This window comes from Mixophyes fleayi, chromosome 4, assembly GCF_038048845.1.
Source record: "Mixophyes fleayi isolate aMixFle1 chromosome 4, aMixFle1.hap1, whole genome shotgun sequence".
In the NCBI taxonomy this organism is placed as follows: Eukaryota; Metazoa; Chordata; class Amphibia; order Anura; family Limnodynastidae; genus Mixophyes; species Mixophyes fleayi.
In genome coordinates, this window is record NC_134405.1 from 231,537,181 (window position 1) to 231,562,604 (window position 25,424).

The 25,424-nt window shown below is 40.4% G+C and overlaps 1 protein-coding gene across 1 annotated transcript in view; it reads left to right on the top strand.

Annotated features, from left to right (window-relative positions):
- Positions 1-5,958: 5,958 nt before the first annotated feature.
- Positions 5,959-25,424, top strand: part of WIF1 (Wnt inhibitory factor 1) — an 88,993-nt gene continuing 69,527 nt past the window's right edge. Inside the window, exons 1-2 of the mRNA XM_075205333.1 lie at positions 5,959-6,237; positions 6,445-6,584. Coding sequence (XP_075061434.1) covers positions 6,096-6,237; positions 6,445-6,584 — 282 coding nt within the window. The 5' untranslated portion in view covers positions 5,959-6,095. The remainder of the gene's footprint in view (positions 6,238-6,444; positions 6,585-25,424) is intronic.

The following is a 25,424-nucleotide window of genomic DNA, read 5'->3' on the forward strand; positions in this document are numbered from 1 at the left end:
ACATTATTATTTCAGGAGACCTCAACTCAGTATTTTTTGCACAGAAAAGGTTATGAAAATAAAATAGCGCTCACTATGAATCACTAATTGAACATGACTTGTGGTTGTAAAATATCTTTTACTTCAAACACATGTATAGCTGCCTGCTGTTTGCTCAGTCTAGGAATGTGTCCCTACATTTCTGGGCCTAATTATGTGCCTTATGACTTCCATAAAAGCAAGTAAAGTACAATGTTGGATTTAGAAAACTGTATCATTTACTCCACACTAGAGGAACAGGTCCAAGCTTTCACATTCCACATAACGTACTACTGGTTCAACAGATGAGCAGAAAGCAGCATTAAATCAATTTCTCACTATATAAATCGGTGGTGAGCAGAACAACTAAATGAGTACATATGTAACACATGTCAAAAAGGGCCTATAAGCGTATCTAAAGGTTTATGCTATTTGGTGTATTTACATGACATGGTATAGATCCACTCTTGTAAGGCAAGATAAATGCAAATACAGGTAAGTAATCTGTTATCCAGATTGCTTGGTACTTGGGAGAAACATGTCTAAAATTTAAAACACATGTAGAAATGACACCTGTATTTCCCTACACGCTGCTGACAATCCCCATATCATTCATTTGTTTAGCTTCTCATAGTAAGTATAGGAAGCTGTACAACACTAGTCATAAGCACCAGGTGTCAGGCGCCGTCCCCGCTGATCTCCTGTCAGTCGGGGACGGACGCCTGCCTTCTGGGCCGCAGCGCTCTGTTGCTAGGCAACAGACACGCTGCGACTTCCGCTTCTGGAGGTCCCGTCGGGCGCATGCGCCCTGTCTCGTCCCGTTGCTACGCTACCTGTCTCTCTGCATCCCCGCCTCCTGGCTCCTCCAATTACCTCTTTTCCTGCCCTATTTAAACCTGGCTCTGGCGCTATTAGGGTGCCAGAGTAACAGGTTCTATTTCTTGTATCCTGGTTCTCCTCCTCCCTTCTCCCGTATTATTTCTTCCACTGTTCCTGCTCTCCGTTGTGACCCGGCTTGGCGACTAACCATTTATCTGTGAGACCCATATTGTTCTGTGACCTCGGCGTGTTGACTATTCCTTCGGATTCTCCCTGGTACCTTGCATTCCCGATTGGCTCGACCCGGACCGTCTGACCCTTCTACACTACACCGGCAACTGGCTAGTAGGACCGCGACCTGCGTACCCTGTGCAGCGAAGTCCAAACCTCCTTGCGGGGGTCCCTGGTGAATACCATGGGTACGTTAGACTCTGCACCTGCTAGCTCAGTGGTGCTAATACCGGTTAGTGTTCTGCTCCATCGTACTCCTCAGAAGGCCTACGGCCTGATACCAGGTTTACATCAGGCACACATAAGGTACAACTTAACCTATAACTTACAGGTGTGTCTACCGCAAAATACAGCTAATTTAAAACATAGATTGGAGCGTATTGTTAGGAACAGCGGGTAACAACTGTTTTTTTTTGGCTGCTGCAGTGTTGTTCTCAGCTTGGATGTGATCACTTGAACTCCTCTCGCCTGCAGCTCATTCTGACACCTGCCCTGATTGGCTACTACTGGTTTAAATGCCTGTCAACTTCACTCTGCCTTTGCCGGTTATAGCGTTCACACGCTTGCTTCTCCGTGCTCCTGTGTCTGTGTATAGTCTGCCAGTTTGCCTGATTGATACCGTTGTGACCTCTGCCTGAATTCTGACCTTGCTTGTTTGCTTGTGGCCCTGACCTCTGCCTGGATTCGGACTCTGCCTTTTCCTCTAAAAGATCTCATCTCTGCTGCAGTATTGTGGTGCCAGCTATCCGCTCCATCAGACTCACCTGTATCAGCAACGATTTACAGTACTGATTTACTGCTCTATCTTGTTTCAGCATTTTCCCTGACACTGTACTACTCTCTAGCTACATTTTTAACAGGCCACAGCTAGTACTACACCATCCTCTACTCCACACTGCCAATCTGTTATACTGGTGGAGGTTGGTACTGCATTCTGTTGCTACTCAGTGTTCCTGCTTAATCTGGTCCAGGAGTATCTCTGCTCAGCATCCCACTGTCAAGTCCTTTGTGGTGCCTACCTACCGGAGTTGAGTTATCACTACTCAAGAATAAGCCCTGGGGACAACCGAGTACCGGCAAACATATCTGGCTCTATGGGAAAGGAGGATGCAATAGGTGAAGCTCTTGTCAACAACAGGTTCTGATAACTCAACTCGTAGGGTGATTAGTGGCACGTATGCTCCATTTCTCAATGAAGACTGCTCACACAAAATACACCATTCCTTACATTATATTGTCCATGAATATCGTAATACTAGAATAACAGTACGTTTGTCTTGTGTACTGTGACTGCACCATTAACTAAGAAACACTTTTGTGCCTTTACTATTAACAAATTATTGTCTATATATTGTGTACTGTGAATGTTCTGCCTTATTCATAAGCAATACACATTTTGTTTCCTTGACTAGTACCACCTTATTGTTTATGTAACGTGTGTTGTGACTGTACCTCTAATATCTCACATGTAGCACTTTCAGAAATAATAATTCATTCACTTCATTAGATTAAATTATTCTAATCTATATGCAACGAGCCAAGCAGATTTAAACAGCAATATAAACTTTAATTAAAAAAAAAATATATATATATATTTATATAATATACACATATACATAACAATATAAACACGTTTAAAACTTTAAGCAGACTTTTTTTTCCTTTAAAAAGCAACCAATGAAACTAAAATAAATTAATCATTAGAGGTTTAACCTCCATGGTCTGGCCCAGGCCAAGACGCCCCTCTGGCATTCTATTCCTTCCAAATAAGCCCAGGTCATTTCTCCAGCTCTGCCGACATCGGCTCTTGCTTGTCTGCAGCATCAGAGGAGGAGAAGAAAGGACAAGTTTGACAAAATACAAATATATTTTTATGAAATTAATGCAGGCCCTAAATGCAGTATTCAACCATCACTGTTGATAAATTATATTTATACATATGTTTAGCTTTTCTTTTGATTTTGACAAATAAATTAGGAGCTCACCATAGACCCTCAATATATATTAGTTTTTTGATATCAGAAAAACGCCAAACATTTCAATTTCTGTAAAGTATAGAAACTTCAACATACCTATATAATGTCATTAGTAGGCCTTTTATATCAGGTGTGATTTGTATTTTAGGTTTAATAAATGATGGCATAACAGTGACATGTAAGAAGTATGTAATACTTGCTGCACATATTAAAGGAAAATGTAGACAGTTCCCTCCTTGGCCACATACACTGTGATCCCATAAACTCCCGTCACTGCTGATCTCTGTGGACATAACCTCCACTATGCCTAATGCATTTCCAAGAATTAAATGGACCTTAAAATTAATTAAACACGAATGTTGTTTATTTTGCCTGCAGACACCCTCTCCCTGCCCCCATCAAAACAAATAAAATAGAAAAAAATTAGAAAGATTTGGAGTAATTGACTTCACAACATTGATACTAACAGTTTCCTGCATCAATCTGACAGAAGCCTCACATCATTACTCTGAGTTGTTGTCAATGTTTAAATGCTCAGATTAACTGTTGACCTAGCCTTTTCCACATCAAGCGTCTCTAACCGTGCACACACAGAAGATGTCTAAGCTGAAATATTCACATTCTGATATCTACCTCTTGGCTTCATGTTGTTCTAACACATTCCACCTCAACTGCCTATCCAGGTGTCCCAAGTTTTGAAGAATGAATGAATAGGTGCTCAATCCATAGTGAATCACACCTGTTTCCACCACCCTGGAACCTGGTCTTTGTGGCCTCGTAATGAACAATGTCTTATAGTACAGGCATACTGCATTGATGCTATAACATGACATAATAATAACACAAAACACAAGGAGTCAATTAACTGTTTCCACCCGTTCTTGTGAAGGGAATAGACACACCATGAAAATAGCCCACAGAATAATGCAATGATTGGCTTAATGTTTAGCATTTCTGCCTCACAGCACTGGGATCATGAGTTTGATTCCCGAACATGGCCTTATCTGTGAGGAGTTCGTATGTTCTCACCGTGTTTGCGTGGGTGTCCTCTGGGTGCTCCGGTTTCCTCCCACACTTCAAAAACATACTAGTAGGGTAATTGGCTGCTATCTAAATTGACCATAGCCTCTCTCTCTCTCTCTCTGTCTGCAGGTGTGTGTGTATGTTTTTGGGAATTTAGACTGTAAGCTGCAATGGGGCAGGGACTGATGTTAGTGAGTTCTCTGTACAGCGCTGTGGTATTAAGGGTGCTATATAAATAGCTGCTGCTGATGATGATGATGAGTGATCCCATGGAGGAGGCAGAAAAGGGGTTTTACAGGCGGAGTAAGACAAATACCCCACAGGAGGCAGAAAAAGGTTGGAATATAGTGCTTGGGATTTCTACAGTAATCAAATAGCTTGTACATCTGTGTAGTCAAAACAAAGTTGATGGCTTAATTACCAAGAGAAGCAAATGGCTTCATAGATTGTAAGCTTGTGAGCAGGGCCCTCTTACCACTGTGGCTGTCTGTTAATACCCAGTCTTGTTTTATTACTGTGTTCGTTCCCTATTGTAAAGTGCTGTGGAGTATGCCGAAGCTATATAAATAAATGTTAAAGTTAATTATGCTGCTCCTATTTGTACTTGTAGCAGGGCAGTGTACTCTGGGGTGATAACAGTGGAGCAGAACCAGAACAGAAAGAACATGATCCTAGAGACAAACTTCCACTGTACATTCAGTCCATTTAAATAATTTGTTCCACAGAAGTAAGTCTTGTTTTGACAGATTACGGTGTCACTCACAGCATCGGGATTGCCCACGATCCACAATTATAATTACTTACCATATTTTGCTGCACACATCTATATGTAGTTCTGTAGACATAGGGACACCTCCAAATTAGATATTAGTGGAGCCATCACAGCACTTGCAGCATATTTACACTACACAGCCATTTATAATTGATCCTCAGTATATGTTAAGTAGAACTCCTTCTGATGAGCTAAATAAATAAATATACTGATAAATATATTTATATATGCTTTAATCAATGGTGTTGCTGGTAATGCCAAATAATATACTACCATTTTCAAAAATTATCCACTCGATGGCATTGTCACTCCCAATGAAGCTTAGCAATAAATAGACACAAATAAATTACAATTTGTTTCTCAGATATGCCACCAACAGAACTTCCATTATAAATTATAAATTATTTTAATTTTATGTTTTGGGGTAACCAGCTGGGGAGGGCTGACAAATTTTAGCCTGGGGAGCAAGACTCAACTCAGCAGCCAATTTTAAAGGAACAAAATGCAGATGGCTTGGTGACCCAGCCTAAGGTAGCCACTATGGGACCAGCCTGGGGGGACAGATGCCCTCCTGCACCCACAGCCAGCCCCTGGTAACCACAGTTATTTGTATTAGGTAACTTTACATGTCAATCTTCAGCACCACGGACAGATCATGCCTGTGATATGCAGGTCAGTCTGGGCGCTGATTCTAATGCATCTTTAAAACCACAAACTACCCGTGGTTCAAGTTTTCATTTTTGATATTTTTTTGTTTTTATTATCCTTGGTGTCATACCATTCAGAAACGTTGATACTTAAATATACCCATAATTACAAGCTCATATCCATAGATATGAATCTACAAAACATGAGTTCTCCACCTATTTGGTCCCCTATACTGTTTTACGACGTGTGCACTTATTTATGCACTTTCACATTTTGCCTCCTGCATATACACGTCCTATCTACGCTCCAATACACAGATCAGTTCTTGCCCATAATTTATACAGTTATGTGGCGCCCCCTGGTGATCAACGCTACTCAGTAAGAGGCTGCTAGTTGTAATCAGGCACCTCCCCCGTGTCACACTCGCTGTTCCCTCCTTTACTACTTCATTGATTCCAAAGAGCCAGAAGCCAGCCCCCTGAGTGAGATCAGAGCAGTCAGCAGCACTGCTCCGAAACACACGGCAAAGTAAATACAATCTGTATAAGAACCCAAGACAGAGGGACGTGAAAAGTGGAGAGCAAAGCACTAGCAAGTTATTCAGCAGCATGGCCCCAACAGCAGTTTGCTGCTTTGCACTCCAGATTTGGAGCATTCTTTTCTGTGTATTTGCACAAGCAGAGGCTGGTGAACAACAGGAAGACAGCTTGTACATGTGGATTGATGCTTACCAAGCACGAGTGTTAATAGGTATCCACACTTTATACCTGTGGACACAAAAATAATTCACAATTTAAGTGTGTTTTTTTTGCAAGGCATTGATACTTTAATAGTGAATCTGCTGAATGCATCTGTTATGGCAAGTGTAATGCATTGAAGTAAATGTGATAAAGCACAGTGTTTTGCCACTAACTGTGCGTGTACCTGTCTTTTGATCATCATACCATTTGTTCCCAGGCTTTGAAGAAGATATTTTGATTGTTTCTGAGGGGAAAATGGCACCATTCACTCATGATTTTAGAAAAGCCCAACAGAGAATGCCCGCTATCCCTGTCAATATCCAGGCAATGAACTTTACCTGGCAAGCCACAGGACAGGTATGTAAAAATAGGCTACCAATGGGAATATCAGTGTGGAAAAGTGACTGTGTACATCTGAATAATGTATAAATTATAGTCTAAATGTATTCTATCTATGTGCATGAATAGATATAGTATATATATTTATGTCGTAAATACTTAGTACTTTAATACGTGAAAAATGAAGGGTTGACTCATATTAATTAATATTAATGAAAAGGGACATTTTTTGGGGAAATAATAAGCAGAGGTTCTTAGACTGCATAAACCACAGTGTGTGTGTGTGTGTGTGTGTGTGTGTGTATATATATATATATATATATATATATATATATATATATATATATATATATATATATATATATGGGAGATAGTAGCAATATCATTGTAATAGGGAGTGGGGAAGATAAAATAATAAAAAGGCTTGGGTCATTAATTTATAATTGTACAACTGCAATTATGAATTTTGTGAACATTTAATTATTGTTATTACTATCGCTTGCTATGCAGTGTTTTTGGATTGGCTATATCATATCTGTTTATATTTGGTGAGGCAGATCCCCCGGTGAAATTGGCAGACAGTGTAGATATTTCCTGAAAAGTATTCTCTAATGACAATTATAATTTGGTTACGAACCCAATGACATGATGGAAGAGCTTTACACGTTCTGCTGAACCTGTTGAAGTGGGTCACGGCTGTGGCAGAGGTCTGGTGAGGTTCTGATGTTGTGCTGCCATCCAATATTTAGGGAAACTATGTCAGCCCCCAAGCAGCTGCCCTTCCCAGACAGCCAGCTGCTCAAACACAAAACTGACTGTAAATATGTCACACGTAGGAACTTGAAAGAGAAACAAAATGTGTGTTTAACCTTTCTTTTAAGTTCATCCAAAACAAGACCTTAATCAAAGGATTCTGCCGACATAATGGGTAAGCTATACCGTGGGTATTACATAATAAGATCAGTCATGTTGCATGGATGAAGAAATGCCGGCTTCTGCTCCGTTGCCAATACAAGATCATTTACTAACCTTGTCTATATTTATCGGTCTTAAATAAGTCTCTTGTCATGTCTTCAATTTGGGTTCTTTATCAAATTTTAAAACAAAATATGACGCTTGTCGGTGTAAATTCATTGGTCATTTCATTGAGTGTAACTACTGCAGGGTGTCGTTGTTTTTATTAATATTTTTTTGCTGCCTAATATGAGCAGTGCAGATTCTTTCCCAGTAAGACTTCTGAGTGTCTGCGAGCCAAAGGGACTTTTCATTTACTAAATTGCACTGGAGTAACTTGCAGTTATACCTTTACTGAGTAGCATGTCATCAATCAGAGGCAATATCTTGTTTCCTGACCTCAGAGTTTCCAAAGTGAAATGCCAATATGTTTACATACGGTGGGCATGCCTTAAAGTGGTTCACATATCAGGAGTGTACAGCTTCTAGCCTTTAATATTGAGATCCTGTTCTGTGGTATTTTGCATCTTGGTGTTGTAGACATGCCACCAGGGATCAAAGTATAATGCTGCTGAGATCCCACTTCATTTAGTACAGCAAGCATGTGCATGCCATCTGTTGTATCTGATAGAAAACAGCGGTAAACGGCACAAACTTTGGCCAAAAAAGGCTTTATTGCTCAGAGATGAGATGCGAGGCACCTTGTAAGCTACATCTGGATTCCATAGTATTTTACAGAGTATAAATGTTCAATACACAACCTCTGTTCTCCACATCAGCGCACAAAATATCATTAATGTCGTACAGATCAGTCAATAAAGAGAACTGATAACATATCTGCCATTTGTACACAGTGTAATTTTATATTTAAAGTCAATGACGCTACAGATATTTTAGATCTCAATTTTCTCTTTAAGCAAGCTGTAAAACCTAGTTTCTCAAGATGATGTATTTTATTTATTTTAAAATATACTAGGAGGTTTTATTTAACTGGTTTTCAAACCCAGTTTAGTATCGCTATAAAGCTAGTTTGTCAGAGCCCATGTTCCTGAGCCATTTCAATTCATTGTACAGTTCTGTTAAAACATAGGAGGGTATTCAATTGACGGCGGGATCGCCGAAAATCCCGCGCTCAAAGAATATTACCGCTAATACGGTAATCCTGCATGTAAATACCGTTAATACGGTAATTTACTCGCTGGATTTCAGCTTGCAGCTCAGGGTAATATTTTTAGAGCGCGGGAATTTCGGCGATCCCGCAGTCAATTGAATATGCCCCATAGAGTACAAAAAATGTGCATAGTATTATGATAGCATTGCACTTGTTATAGCAACTAGGATAGAGCCTATGTATTTTAAACAATCTGCTTGTTTATTAACCTTTAATAATATTTTACATGCCTGTACACATGTAGTTTAGATTTGGCCATATATTACATTGTTTAATAAAAAAAACTAATAATAGCATTTTAACACCCTTCACCATTTTTTGCAGAACATAAACAATATGCAACTTGTCAAAAGAGAAACTAAACTTCTCTTTACTCTTTTATTTTTACATTTCTTTTAGAATAGTAAATGTCCAAGCATCTACTATTCTTTCAGTAGACTAATATTTACTTTTTTTTTTTTTTTTAATCTCAAAAGGTTTTTATTAAGTTTTTAGTAAAAGAATATGTAACAAACATAGCAGTTACCACAGAGTACATTGCATAATGTAGATCCAATAAATCAGACAGAACTGCCCATAAACAATCAAAAAAAGTAAAAAAAAACAATAACACAGGAAACATTCAAATACACTTAAGACAAAGACATCAATATTTACTTTTTTTTTTTAAAAAGTGATATAAAGCTCAGCTCAGCAATTACCTGTGAATATAGCGAAGTCAAAGAACATTTGTAATCACATAATGTAATTGTCAATGATATACTGTCTACTAATTATGCCAGTTTGCAATTTATTATGACATTGGAGCATAATCAATTAACCTCAGAGTGCCCCTGGAAAAGTCATGAAGGCACTCCGTGGCGATGTAACATCTCAGATTTTTGTTCCCCCCCATAGGGATGTGAGGAGAAATCCGTAGTGTTGAGGTACTGGCAAATGTGTGCAGCCACTATGTTCTACATTGTGGCTAATTGAATATGCCCCATATAGTTCCTAGTGGTGGACAGTTATGAAAACAGGCGTGCAGGTAAATGAATACACATTATATTGTATGCCACAACAATCAATCAGAGGTGTGTTTTTACATTCTGAACTATATCTGAACAAATTGGATCTATGAATGTTGTTGCAAAAAGGTGCGTTTGATACCATGATCATCCCTTATCGATTTGACAGGAGCCTTACATTGCTACTCTTTTGGGAGAACCTGCTCTTTATACTGTCTATCTGTCAGTCTATGACTTCCAACTTGCGTCTGCTCAGACCTCAGCAGCACTAAAGGCCAGTCACTGCTTCCCACAATAGCAAAATACTATTTCCTGAAATAGTCGGTTCGGCTGTGAAAATTCTGATGGCATGATTGGTGGCAGGTTGATCTGTCATGCCACTTTAATTTGGGAACATAGAGGAAAAGCAGGAGAAGATTGAAGATTGAATACAATAATGTGCTCTGACTTTAGTCAAAAACACTTTTAACTCCTTAAGAGATGCTCAATCTCTTTTTACAGTGGGTGGATATGGGTCTTAAACCTCAAACCTATGTTCTGCGTTTTTTTTAATGGCAGCTCAGGACTTTGTAGAGAAACAGTCAGTTACTGTTATAAACTGTTCTTGACGGGTCGATCATTTTTGCACAGTGTGCCACAGAACATTATGTAGTAGTTTTTTATCCTGTATCCCCAGGTGAACACTTGATCACCAGGATACTCCTGCAGGTGACAGTTCTAGTAAAAAGACTCAGATTAGCTTTCACTGTTGAAAAAACAAAATCTTAACTGGAATGTCCGTGAGCAAACAAACAGTTCCTTTAAAGATTAAATATATTTGTAGGGTCCCCCAAGGTGTGCTCTGGTTTACCATGGGACAAATAGTAAATGTTATAAAAAAGCATAGCTAATATTCATTTCTAGCCTCTACTACTTTCCCTAAACTAGAGAAAAGAATATATTTCTAGGGGTACATTAATTGCTTAAAAATAATCACGAGTATAATCTTTGAAAAGTGTATTTCCTTACTATTTTACTATTTTTATATTTGTATAATGTATCTTTTATAACCCTAGAAAAAGCAAACTCTGTTTAAAAAACTACCAAATGAAAGCCCTATATATCACAAAAGTGTAGCATAACATAATAAAAGCTATTGTCGTTTAAATCATCACACCAAAAATTGTTAAAATGTGTCTGGCTTTAAAATGTCAGAATCTGATTATTTGATATGGATAGCAGCTCTGTTTTTGCACAGTTACTTGCATACCATTTTTCACATTTTTGTCCCCCGTTGTGTACATAGAGGGTCTGATGCTGAGTTAGGAGCAAAGCAAAGAAAAGGAGCAAATCTGCACCTTGGCAAAACCATGTTGCATTTGAGGGGGAGATACATTTAAAATGTGGGGACAGATTTATAGCTGGGTTAGGGCATGTCCTATATCAACTTTAATTTTAGTGTAAAAATAAAGCTATCAAGTATTTGTGTGCTACATGACAAAACAGCCAGTATTTTCCTTACATGAAAAAAAATAATCACTTTGTACCCCTTGTATTGTAACATGTTTGTCCAGGTGCAAAGTTGCTCCTTTTTTGCTTTGCTCCTAAACAGGAATCCGGCCCAGAATGGGCATCTTAATGGCTTAACTTTTTTATTCAAATGAGCTGAAATTGTTCTCAAAAGTAAACAATAACAGGAATCATAAGTAAAGATGGATACGTGGTGATCATATAGATAAGGTATATGTGGAATGCAGTATCAATCCAGATTAATAGTAATGCTGTCTTGCAAAATATTATCTTTCATGTCTTCCTCAGTTCATTTCTTTTGGCACTATTAGTGTCATTCCATGTTACTGGTCATGTTGTTGTATTAACCAAGTAGCAAAGAAGTGTGACGAGTGTGGAATACACTAGTGAACAACAGAATTATAGGTGCATGATAAACATCCTATCTGGTGTTGGAAGTTTTTTCCTGCCTCCTAGTAATTATTCTCATTTGTACAATACAGATGGAAAAATGACTCAAATAGAGGCATTGATATATTACGTATCATGTAATAAACATCACAGAGTAAATGTATCAAGCTGGGAGTTTTCTGGAGGGTTTAAAAAGTGGAGATGTTGCCTGTAGCAACCAATCAGATTCTAGCTATCATTTTGTAAACTGTACTAAATAAATGATAGCTAGAATCTGATTGGTTTTTCAAATCCGCCGGAAAACTCTCAGCTTGATACATTTACCTCCAGATCTCTACAGTGTTCAGTAATCCTCTGCTCCTCACATGCTTTTAGTTGAATTAGGAGCAAAGTATCTTATTGCATTCATGCCAAGACATGTATTCAACCCAGTTTAAAGGCAAGCAGCTGGTTTTGGTGATTAGCTGGTTGCCCTGCCAATGTAACAACTATTGTTCTCATCAGTACTTAAAATGGCATACACTTTCAATATACTTATGTAATGTATCCAAGAATGTGCTTTTACACTGCACTTCATTAGTGCTCATATTTCTTTTATCTTTTTCTGCATAGCTGAAAAGTTTGTAAACCAACTTAGATATTTTACAATACAAAGTCTTCAATAGCACTTGACCCCAGGGTTCCATCACCACACAGAATATAAGAGAAGGCTTGCTGCATACTGTATACATGCACACTATTAATGAAAACAAACTGGACTGATAAATTAGTCACAGGGATTAGAAATAAAAATTAAAATTTAGGTGTAAAATTAAAATTTATCTGGTCATTATATAACTGTAATGAGTAAAACCTCAGCCCCCAACTTTCAGAATGGCTGGAGCCTGATGTCTTAGACCCTTACAGCCAGTGGCGGAACTACCATTGGTGCGGCAGGTGCCGTGCATCGGGGCCCATGGAGATAATGGGGCCCAATCTGTGCTCTCGACACACAATTTGTTGATAGCAGAAATTCATGCAGTGAGAGTTCTGGCAATCGTTTTGAAGCGTTTTTATGTTTATTTATTACGATTTAGTTTAATTTTGATCTTTTAGTTAGGATTGGAATTTTGTTTTTATTTGTGCAAATATTTTAGAGATAGATGGAGTGTATCATTAAGCCAAGTAGCTTGTTTAACTATGTGATGTCATTTCTAACACTTGTTAAGTAATTTACAAAAGTACAAAATATGCGCCTCCCACATCGCTTATGCCATTTGTGCCTAAATTTTCACTATTGCATCCACTTGTATGGAGAGGTTCATGAATTTGCAGGACAAGATGGCAGGGTCTGAAAATGTAGCATTTTCTTGTGAGAGAAATAGGTCAGATAGATGTTTCTTGCTAAATGTAGGCTAGGTGCATGAATGCACCCTGTTTTGCAGCCAAAGCCCAAAACAAGATTTCATTATTGTTTAATCGAGATTCAAGGGGTGGACATTCCCTGTTTGAGATGGAGGAGGCAGAGCATTTTTCTCTCTGGAAATTAGGTGTGGACCAATACTTTCAATTAATCACTTTTGCATCCTCCAGGTACACGCTATATAGAAAAGTGTATATTACCTCACTCTCATAATTAATTTAAGACATAAATGAAGCTAAACCAAGCAATATTTTAAAAGTGTGTGTGTGTGTGTGTGGGGGGGGGTGGTGTCCCTGAAGTTATAGTGTCACAATTCTAGCCGATACAGTGGATTCTCTTTCGTCTACCTGAATTAGCTGTGGCAGTAATAGCGGCGCGGAGTCTAACGAATCCCCGGTTTTCGCTAGGGACCCTTGCAAGTAGGTTTGGGCTTCACTGCTGGTGGGTTTGCAGGTGACCTGTCTCCATGTGTGGCGAGCTGGTATCAACAACAGGAAGAGTCTGGTCAACGTAGCCGGGATTGGTACACAAACAGACTGCAGGATGCCAAATCAGCAAACAGAAGGAGTGTCAGAACAAGCCAGGTCAGCAACAATCAGGTATAAACAGTATCAAACGTCAGGCAGAAGAGAAGACAGTAACAGTCCAGGCTAGAATTCACAGAATGATGCACAGGAACACTGGAGTAAAGGTTTGAACCCAATTCTCTGTCACAGGCCTGTGCACTGAGCAGGTTTAAATTGCGCTGAGCTCATGAAATATGGCGGGTCACAGGTCAGCACACATGACCACAGGTTCAGAGGATCTTAAAGGACCAATGCGCCTTCTGTTTTACAGAGTAAGAGTAAGATTGTAAAACATTATTCTGTGTCTGGAGCGCAGGGAAGAGCAGAGGGAACGCGCCAGACAGTGGGTTTTAAAAGTAACAGCTGGATTCCGATGTGTGACATATAGTAGAATGGACTTTGAAATGACATCATCACTCTTTCCATCATATGTATCTCCATTGAGATCTACAATAATATTAAAATAGGGGGTTAAAATGATTTTCCAAAGCCATCTTTTAGTGTTTACATGCACCTATGAAATCTCTAGGTGGACAAATAGAAAAGCTCCATTAACCTGCAAGTTTTGTATCTGCAAATAATCTATTCTGAATTTAAATTTGAAAATCAGGTTAGAAATCAATAAAAAGATGAACTTGAGGGGGCATGGCTTGGACGCCATACGTGTGGACACAGACTTTAGGGGCTCTGAAATTCGGCCATAATTTGGGCATTGATTGCAAGGATTTGCGACTAAGTTCTGGCTCCTGTGCTCCTACCTGGCATCTGGGAGGCCGCTGACCAACCTGGTGCTGTTGTTGGGACCCCTGGCTCTATGGCAAGTGAGATCCGGCCGTTTCCGTGTGCCACGCTGCCCAGTCTCCTCCCGGCACTGTAGCCGAGTAACCTGCTCCCTGTTCTTGGGACTCACCTGGAGGCCCAATCGTCAGATCCAGCGGGTGTCACCTCCTCTGTACCTCTTCATCGGCGGAGCCTCAGTGAAGAGAGGCCTACTTCCGGTCTTGAGCCTCGGTCTCGGTTGATGGCGGGACTCCCGGCGCTTCACTTCTGGTGGGGGCATGGTGTACTGGCACTGGTTTTTGCCAAACCTCATATTCTCCACCTCATTACAGTTATCATCTTGGCAACCTGGTTCTGGGTTTGCCTTTAGGTGAGTGGAGGGGCCACATACCAGTACCACCATTATTCAATTAACAAGCCACACTGAAGAAATTCTACACTCTACAGCCTCATTGTAAGCTGACCAACTTGATTCTGGGCACATAAAATATAAATGTTCTGTACTTGAGCATTTATATTTCCTTTGTTACAAGCTTGGTGGTCTGCTTGAATTTTCATCTTATACATAGTGGGCTGCAAAATACTTATATTCCAATGCTGAGACTCTAATACCACCTGGTGGCTATACTACAATACTCCATATTTTCCTACAGTCCCTCAGCCTGCACCTATTAGCCAAAAATGGAGGTGTGGTGACAGGTCTTGGCAGCTACACCTGCCTCACGGACCCTGTGAGAGCACTTACAACTGTATATCCAAGAGTCCCTCATTTCAAGTAGAGTATTTAACTAAAACATAACCGCCTTGATAAAACTCATGGAGTGACCATGTTGGGTCCTTTTGGCCGTGCCGCCCTAATTTCCTAGCCAACCTACTAAAATGTCAGCCGTATGTATTTGACCTACTCTAACAATATTTTGCATTGTACCTTTGTACTCCGGATATCCTGACTTGGTCGTCTCTCGTTGTTATCCCTCCTGGTTGCTTCTGGAATGGCTCCTAAAAAAAAAAAAGGCGACTACCGCTGTGTCACAAGTCCAATTTTTTAAGCCACAGAACAACACCTCTGGCACAGGTGTCTCTAAGAGGTCGGATATGTCTAAAGACAAGCCTTCCACCAGTACCTCAATGATGCAAGCAGCGAGTAGTCGTAAAGACCCCACTGATAAAGAACCCTTCGACAATTCAGATTCAGATGGCCCCTCACGATCAAAGTTGTGCAGAACATGTTATCTCTCTTTAAATCTGAATTTCTCTCTGAGATGAGATCATCTCTAAAAGAAATACATTGTGAAGTTGCTGAACTGGGCAGGCGCACCAGCCATATCGAAGATAAAATGGAAGAATTGGTGGCATCCCACAATGATCTTATAACGGAGCATGAAAATTTACAAGAAGAAGTCCATTGATACCGAGATAAATTCGCGGATATGGAAGACAGATCTAGACGTAATAATATTAGGATTAGTGGCACCCCAGATTCAGTTACTTCTACTGAACTACTCCTTTCTGTTACCGTGCTCTTCTGCAAATTGTTACTGGAAGCGACTGAACAAGTCCTGATGATAGATCGTATTCACAGGCTCCCTAAGCCTAGATCAGCACCTGACAACGTGCCTAAAGACACTCTTATGAGGATCAGTTTCTTTCAGGTCAAGGAGCATATGCTGAGAGCGGCAAGGTCATAGGACAAGGCTGATCTTCTACGGAACCTCCAGATATTTCCAGACTTTTCTTACGCCACGATAACTAAACGTAGATCTTTCCACGTCATAACTAAAGCTCTGAGGGATCAAGATCTCGTATTTAGATGTGGATTCCCTGTTATGCTAATTATCCGGAGAAACAATGTCACACATGTCGTTTCCTCAGTAGCAGAGGGGGAGACTTTATTGAAATCTTGGGATGTTCCGGTTCCTGAATCTACCTTCACCTCTAGATTATTTCAGTTTCTTTCCTCTTATTGCTTATTTTTTCCCATATCTCTTCTCCTCCCTTTCCCCTTTTTTCTCAATGGAACACTCCAATTCATACAAATAGTCCTTTACACTTTCACTTTCCCAATACATATCTTAGTTGGCCGCTTTTTGAGTTGAGTCATTGGGTTTCTTTTGATAGCCAGGTGGGGGGTTCCTACAATGAGTGTTTTTGGTATAGATGGTTAAGTTTCTTACCCAAAATGCTAGCGGCTTAAACTCACCAAACAAAAGAAGATTGGCCCTAACATCATTTTATAAACTTAAAGCTGATGTAGTAGTTTTACAGGAAACACACTTTATGACTGCAGCTCCTCCTACTTTGCGAGATAAACATTATCCGACTTGTTTTACAGCTAAAGGTCCCCTTAAACGTAATAGGGTGGCTATAATTTTTAGTAACAGAGTTACCTTTATACATAAAACTACAATAGCAGATAAGGTGGGTAGATATTTGGTTGGCTCATTAGCAAATAATTCAGTCATCCTAATTTCATTGTATGCCCCTAACTCCAGACAGATTCCTTTTCTGAAAGGCGTTTTTCAGGAAATAGAGAAATATAGAGAAGGTGGACTGATCGTAATGGGGGACTTTAATATAGTTGCCGATCCGAAATTGGATAGGTCCTCCTCTTCGCCGACTTCTTCTATACCCATAAACACTTCAAGCCCCTCCCTAGCTTTTACTAAACTAATGGCAGAACATAATCTATATGACGTGTGGCGAACCTCAGATCCGAATGGTAGAGACTATACATATTGTTCCTCCGTCCACAACTCATATTCCCGTATAGATCTTATAATTACAGATAAGTGGTCACTTCAGGCTACTAAATGGATCAAAATCTTACCAATGACATGGTCCGACCATGCCCCAGTGCTCTGGTCATGGCAGTGTGACAGAGCCTATGTTCTTCCTAGACCATGGTGTATACCGACATACTTTTTGACCCTTCTCGTAGCGAAGCTAGATCTTAAAAATGCTCTGCCTCTGACCGCCGCCTCACTACTTCACTAATCACCTCCTCTCACTCTCGTCTTCAGGACTTTGCCACGGGCTGCTCCCTTGCTGTGGAACGATCTTCCACGTTCCATCAGGTTAGCATCTACTCTCAAAGGCTTTAAGCGTGTCCTTAAGACTCACTTCTTTATTCAAGTCTATCAGTCCTCCTAACTTTCTTGTCCTGGCTCTCTCCCCCAGTTAGTACCACCCTTTATGTGTCTCCCCCTTCCCTTTAGGTTGTAAGCTCTCATGAGCAGGGCCCTCTTTCCTTGTGTGCTCCTTCTATTGTTCCTTCACCCACTGTACCTCTTGGCTTGCTTCGCTAGCCCTGTTTTCCCTGTTTTATTAAGCTTCAGCCTTCTTGCTGATTTCTACTATCCCTTTCACTATCTGTCAGATATAATCTGATTTGCTTTACCCTGTCACCTGTGTTTGTATATATTTGTGTATCATGTTGTGTTTTGGTTCTGTTTTCTGTATATGTAATGTACGGCGCTGTGGACCCTTTGTGGTGCCTTATAAGTCAAAGATAATAATAATAATAATAATAATAATAATAGAGCAATACTGTCAAACTAACTCCCCTGAGGACACAAACATCTTTAATTTCTGGTGTGCTTTAAAAGCTGAGAGGGTGCGATCCAGACGGAGTCCCATTTGAAAAGAGCCAACGCTCATCTCCAAAACGAGTTAGAAGTAAAGCTGCAAATGATAGAATCCCAAAACAAAGAGCGCCCCTCCACGAAATTGAAAACAGAGCTTATACAGGTCAGAGGCCAGCTTCAGAAATTGCTAATGTCCAAAACTCAACAAGCATTGACAAGACTTTGGCAAAATGTTTATGTTGCAGGAAATCGGGCAGGGAAACTGTTGGCTAGGAAATTTAGGGGCAACGCGCTCAATGTAGAATAGGAAGGAAGGTTTCTAACCCTAGGGACATAACCAACATGTTCGCACAGTACTACGCCAAACTCAACAACCTGAAGGATGATAATACATACATCAACCTAGTCAGTCAGATATAGATAGTTTCTTTAGTAGTTTACACCTCCCTACAATTGATCCAGAAACTGCGTAAGCCCTGTCTGCCCGCTGGTCCGGAGTTGAGATTTTAGCAGTCCTCAAAAGTCTCCCCAAGAACAAGGACCCGGGACCGGATGGATATATTAATGGCTTTTATGTCACTTTTCAGGAGGAGCTCCTTCCGTTGCTTGAACAATTGTTTAATGCGGGTACATCACAAGTGTCATTCCCTCCCGAGATGCTGGAGTCTCAGCTTGTTACAATACCCAAGCCGGGGAAGAACCCTGCTTAATGTCTTAGTTACAGACCAATAGCCCTTTTAAACTGAGATATCAAAATATATGCTACATTGATAGCGAATAGACTTAATGGGCTCCTCCTGTTCCTTGTACAGACAGATCAGGTGGGTTTCGTACAGGGGCGTTAGGCCTCAGACAACACACATATTTAATATATTAGAATGGGCTTCAGAAACCCAATCGGAACTTATTACCCTCTCTCATGATGCTGAGAAAGCTTTCGATAGGTTACATTGGGGGTACATGGAGGGGGTTCTTCTTCGGCTTGGTTTTCAGGGCAAATTTCTGGTATCTATATCGGCCTTATATTCTAGTCCCTCAGCCAAGGTGTTCAGTAGCGGCTTCTTGTCTGATAGATTTATGATTTCAAATGGTACAAGACAGGGCTGTCCCCTGTCGCCACTGATCTTTATTTTAGCAATGGAACCCCTTGCGACAACTGTTAGATCCTCACTACTGTTTCCGGGTATCACTATTAAGAATACCTCACACAAATTATGTTTATTTGCAGATGATGTGTTGCTTTTTGTAACCAGCCCGAAGACTTCGTTGCCAGGCTGGTTAATATCCTTGATGCCTACAGTCGTGCTTCTTACTATAAGTTAAACTCTTCTAAATTAGAAGCTCTCCCAATAAATATTTCCTCTTTGAAGGTTAGCCAACTAAAAACTGCCTTTCATTATTCTTGGAAGACAACGGCTCTTCCGTACCTGGGTGTTCAAATTACCCCAACCCTTGATAATACTATTCATATAGACTTTATGGTGTTAATTCAACAACTTCTTACTTTAACTAAATCCTGGTTCTGCTGCAAGGTCTCCTGGCTGGGCAGGTTTGCTGCCTTCACAATGCTTTTGTTGCCAAAAATGATGTACTTATTTCGAACAATACCTGCAATCATTCCTGAACCACAGTTTGACAAACTGCATTCGATTATGATTACATATGTTTGGAAACTTAAACCCCCTAGTATAGCTAACTCCCAGATGAGTTTACCTAAAAAACAAGGTGGTCTAGCCTTACCAGATTTACGTAAATACCATGAGGCTTGTCTACTCTCTCAACTCCGGGATTGGTCCCTGTCCCCGGGCCAGAAACCATGGGTCGACCTGGAAAAGGCGCTTAATTTACAGTTCCCACTGGTGGACTTGATCTGGGTCCCTAAAGCCTGGCGACCAATGTCTGTTCATCTTCCACGAATAACTAGAGACTCCCTAGTAGTGTGTGACAGATTGTTGGCGGCTAACCATGATCTTAAAGTTCCTACTAAAAATATCTCATTAGCATCTATCGCCAGACATATCCCAGATTTAAACCTTAACCTTTGGATACTGAATGGGGCCATAGCTCTCAGATTTTCTTGAGGGACAGAGTTTACTTTCTTTCACACAAATTCGGGAAAAGTTCCACCTCCCGGCTCGAGAATTCTACAAATATTTACAGCTTAGACACTGGTTCACAGCCCTCCCATGGCATGGCTTAGTCGTCTCCCATCCCCCGGCCCTGATCCACATGACGATGACAAAAGGAACAAACAGGGCTGGCATTATCTTTTGGTATCACTACCGTCTCCCATCCCAATCAGAAACTAAGACTAGAATTCAGTTGCAATGGGAAGCTGACCTTTGCATTGTCCTAACTAACAAGCAACAGGAAACCATTTTTATTAACCCATTTCAAAAGTCCAAATGTTTGAACAATACAGAAATTATGTTAAAATTAATCTACAGGTTGTACCTCACCCCGACCCGTCTCCATAAAATGTGGCCTGCTCAGTCTAAACCGGTATACCAGGTGACATAATGCATGTGTTTTGAAATTGTGCTATCATATAGTCGTTTTGGGTTCAAGTTTTTGAGCTAGCTGTTAAAGTCATCGCCCAGACTCTTACCCCTGCCCCTGAAGTTGCATTGTTACATCACTTTCCTCCGCAATTTCCACTCCATGCTAAATATGTATTTTGTGATATTTTGATTTCCGCAAGGGCTTCTTTAGTTTAAAACTGGAAATCTCCACTTCCACCTTCAATAAAGAAGGTAGTGGCCAAAGTACAGTTTAGCTTTGAAATGGAAACTGTGGGTATGCCGTATTCCACTTCCTCTTCATCTCCATTAATGAAAGCGCTTAGTTGGCACGAATATGTTACAGATGGTGAAGGAGCACCTTTGGCTCAACAAAACTAAATCTCGCCCCTCCATTCATCCTTGCTCAATGAATCTCCTCAGGGGTCTCCATAGCCCCCTCTAGGAGGCTAGATCACAAATATTTTCTTTTTCTCTGATTAGTGGCATACAGGGTTTTTGACTTTACGTATTGAATGTACTTTAGATATTGTACTGTTTGCAATGTTTCTCCCCACTATGTACCCCATTCCCCTCTTTTTTTATTTTGTTCTTCCCTTTCCCCCTCCTTCGTACTTTCTGTACCCCTTAAATTTTTAAAACTAATAAAAAATACCATTAATAGAAAAAAAAAATATGAACTTGAAAAAAGAATATATTTATATATAAGGAACAATATGTACACAGGAATGAGGGGAAATCTTACAAATTGGCTTGGCCCTGCTAGTGGAAACATTTGATCAAACCTCTGCCACTGATGGGTGAACTGAGCAAACTGGAAGTTGACTGGGCAAACTAGGAGGCACAGCCTTGGTATATTGTATGAGGGGCCATAGAGTTATTCAAAGTGCCAAAAGACTGGCACAGATCCAGGCTCTGGCGTGCAATTGAGCCCCATTCTGTCTTCCTACATTGGTTGGTACAAATACCTGTCACATATCTCCCACCTGTCCCAACTGCAATTTAGGCAGGGAATTCCTGCTGTCCCAACACAACAGTTAGGAACTTTGAATGCTGAGGGGTTTGCCCTGGTCACCATGGTAACGAGGTGACAGGTGCATCTGCCAATAGTGTGTGCTGCAATACAGGGCTTTTTAGTGGAGGGTACAGAGGTTAGGCCTCTGGAGGAGGCCTCAACTTGGCCTTTTGTAAAATAAAATAAATGATCAGAATCCACTTTCGTATACTAATTATTTTTAGCATATTCCACAAAATCATGTAGTGAACAGTAAAGCTGAATTTTCCTTATGCTCACTTCACGTGAGTGATGGCAGAACCATAATCAATCATATTTTAAGTCTGCTGTTTATTTCAATTGGCTTTTATGTGTCATGGGGAAAACATTATAGGCAGTGTCGGACTGGGGCATGAAGGGCCCACCGGGAGACTGCAACACTAGGGGCCCACCAGAGGGTGTGTGGTCAGTCATCATAGAGGCGGGACCAGACACTAGAGGGGGAGTGGTCAGTCCCGTCAATTAGGTGCTGCCTGCAAGCTCCGCCCCAACACCGGATGGGGTGGGGCTTAATCGCGGCCGGGCCTACCAGTGTATAGCCCGATTGGCCGGCAGGCCAGTCTGAGGCTGGACTCATTTCAAGTTGGGCACATGTGCATCACAAGTGCAGGTGTAACATATATGCTGCAAAAAAAAACACATTTACGTGTTTATTTTGAGTTAACCTTTATGTGTACCATGACAAAGCAGCATACTCGAGAGCCTTGTACATGACAAGCAGGGCATGGTTAAGGGTTCATGCCACCCTAGGATAATACACTTGTAGGGCCCCTCACTTCCATGCCAGGATACGTGGTAGGTAATTTACTTGTGCTTAATTTAAAATTCATCTTCTTCACTCCCTCTTGTTATTTGCATATCAGCTTCACTTGGCTTTTTAAGCAGGTCGTATCATTTTCATTAAACTCAGAACTGTATAGAGGAACGGAGGCATGAAAGAGCGTTACTCAGGGTGACGTTGTGGAGGGGCTGTCACGTATCTACCTGTCTCTATCATTGTCTCTCTTACTCACTTATCCTCAAGCACCTGCCCAAGGATGACTCATTGTCTTCAGCCTTTACCATGGGAATACATCAAGATTACAACCTTGCTAGATGTTTCTTTCATGTTTTCTTTTTACTTTGGAGAACAGTTATTCTCTTTGCAGTTTATATTACTTTTCAGTTTATATCTCGGTTTATATCGCTCCCTGTCATCAATTTGCACCCCAACATTGTTGTGCCCCCAAAAGCCTTGCGCCCTAGGATGCAGCCTAGTCAGCCTATTAAGTAATCAGGCCCTAATGACAAAGTCTTCGCTGGAGACCCCCCCCCGAAAGCTATCAATGGCGATATCCATCAATAATCTTCACTGGCTCAGGGGCTTTGGTAAATAGAGTGAAGCCCTAAATCCTCTTTTCTGCCTTTCTTAAAAGGCCCCTATGTAACAGACAAGACAGACTGCTTATAGTAACCAAATACCTTACTCCAAAGAGACAGGGAAATGTGGGTAAAAATGCTGCACCCATTCTTAAAATAAATAACATGTCAATTAGAAAACAATATTGTGATACATGATTTGGAAATTGAATAATAGAAAATAAAAATTAGATTTTTTTGGGGGGGAGGGATGAGTTTAATACCCATTGAATAAAATAGTTACTAGGGGTGCATGCACTACAGCTGAGGAAATCCTGTTCTACGTGAATTACATGTCAAGAACAAGCGAGACCACGGATCAGACAGCAGTAATACAAGTTCAGTGATGTTTGTCTAATTTACATTCATTTTATGGCCGTCTGATTTACTCCATCCTGTGCAATGTAATACATTTTATGACAGTCATTAATACGTGCAACACATTTACCTTAATTTAAATGCTGGAGGTTTGAATGCAAGAATGCTTTATACATCATTATAGGATTGCTGAGTAATCTAAATTCATCCAGTGTGAATTACTGTATGTGTTGTAGTGCTGTAATGTAAACTTCTCCTCCCCTGCTGAAGTGTAAAACACCCTACCGCGCAGGTGCAGAGAGCCCAGACGGCTCTCTGCACCTGCGCGGTAGTGTGTTTGCTACACTGCCGCTGCAGAGGTCCGGGACCGTCAATTAGGTGCTCCCTTCAAGCTCCGCCCCAATGCCGGAGGGGGCGGGGCTTAATCGCGGCCGGGCCGGCCAGCCCGAGGCTGATTATAGGGAGTACACACCCTCCAGCCTAAGTTGCTGCATTGCAGACATCCCAAAATTGTTATTAGTCTGTCATTCTTACTTGCAATAAGTTGCTGAGGACTTCCCAGGAAGACATGACAATCATTTTTTGGATAATACTCTTATAAGATCTGCCTCATTTTCAGGAACTATAGTTTACTATAACTATACAATTGATTTGCAGAAGATGTTGGTCTGTGCATCCTTATTCCTGTGCATCCTGCAGCAACATTCTCATGTCTTTTAGTTTGCTGGTACACAGCTCATACACATCACAGGTTTATATTATAAACAACTATGTTGCAGAATGAGTTAAATAAGGCATAAACAGTCAATAAAGTTTTAATTACAAAAGCATTTTAATTCTTCTCCCTTTTAACTTGCGTGCACTATTGATTATACTTTCGTTAGAACATAATCAGGCATTTGGTCTTTAGTGTGCCCGGTGTGTTTTATTCAAGACATCAAAGCCTCTCTGTAAGTCCTAAGAACAAAGGCTTAATAGTTTGAAGCCTGTCCAACATCAGTCTGTACCAGTTAGCCATGTGTCTTACCTTTCAAGGCATGGATTAACCTCCTTACAAGCTGAGAACTCTTTCTAGTCAAATAAGCTCAATAACTATCACTGTAAAACGACACAAGAAAAAGGCTAAGATGTGTCAGTATGTAAGAAAGTCAGCTGAAATGTGAAAGCGCTAAACTAAATTTCAGAAATGTTTAAGGGGATTAGTTATGGTGCATAGTTGTCAATTCTTCCATCTTCCTGCAAATATTTTAAGATGTGTTGACAACATCATTTTAGAAGGATTTAAAGGGTAGTATGATGAGAGCTCTTTCCTGCACTAATAACCGCAGCAAGATAAAAGTGTTTTATTCATTAGTTGAATCTGAGAACAATGACCAGTTACATTTTAGAATTAAATATTCCTATATGTAAAGTTTGTTATCACTGTTTGATAAATATTCGGTCAAAGAGGATTCTATGCAGAGAACTGTATTTATTTGTGTGGTGCATAATAACATAGTATAAGCAGTATAGAAAAGCACTGTGTATTCAAGCATAAAAAACTAATAAAACATTTTTCAGGCATAACTAAGCAATAACGTTTTAACAAAACACTTATGAGGATTAGCTGGATTTTCTCAGGAATCATACACCTTTGCTATAAACATTATTTTACTTACTACTGGGAGTTATTTATGAATGTGGAAAAAGTCTGCAGTGCTCGAGCCATTGCTTTCTGTTTTGTGATGTTGTGACTATCTTTCAATGAGTACATTTTGTTTAGTATGATGACATGGATGGAATGCAGCATATAATATAAAATGTGGGTTAGTTACAATAATGCTCATGGCCATCTTAACAACATTATGGGCCCCCGGGCAAAGCAGTGCACCTGGGGCCCCTAGATATATAGATATAGATATATAGATGTATACAGATACAGATTGAGATAGATAGATGTACTTGCTCAGTGACCCTTGAAGGTTTTTTTTGCAGGTTTTTTTCTTTTGCAGGATTATTTATTCTCATAAAGAGCCTTGCCTATGGGGCCCCCTTGCCCGTGGGGCCCCCGGGCAGCTGCCCATCGTGCCCAATGGAAAAGATGGCCCTGATAATGCTGCATTTTATAGGAGTGATAGTCTGATGAATGTCCCCATATTTTGAAGTGTTCAAAATATAGTAGGAGTCTGCTGAGTCCTGTAACCCATGTTAATAGGAAAGATCCAAC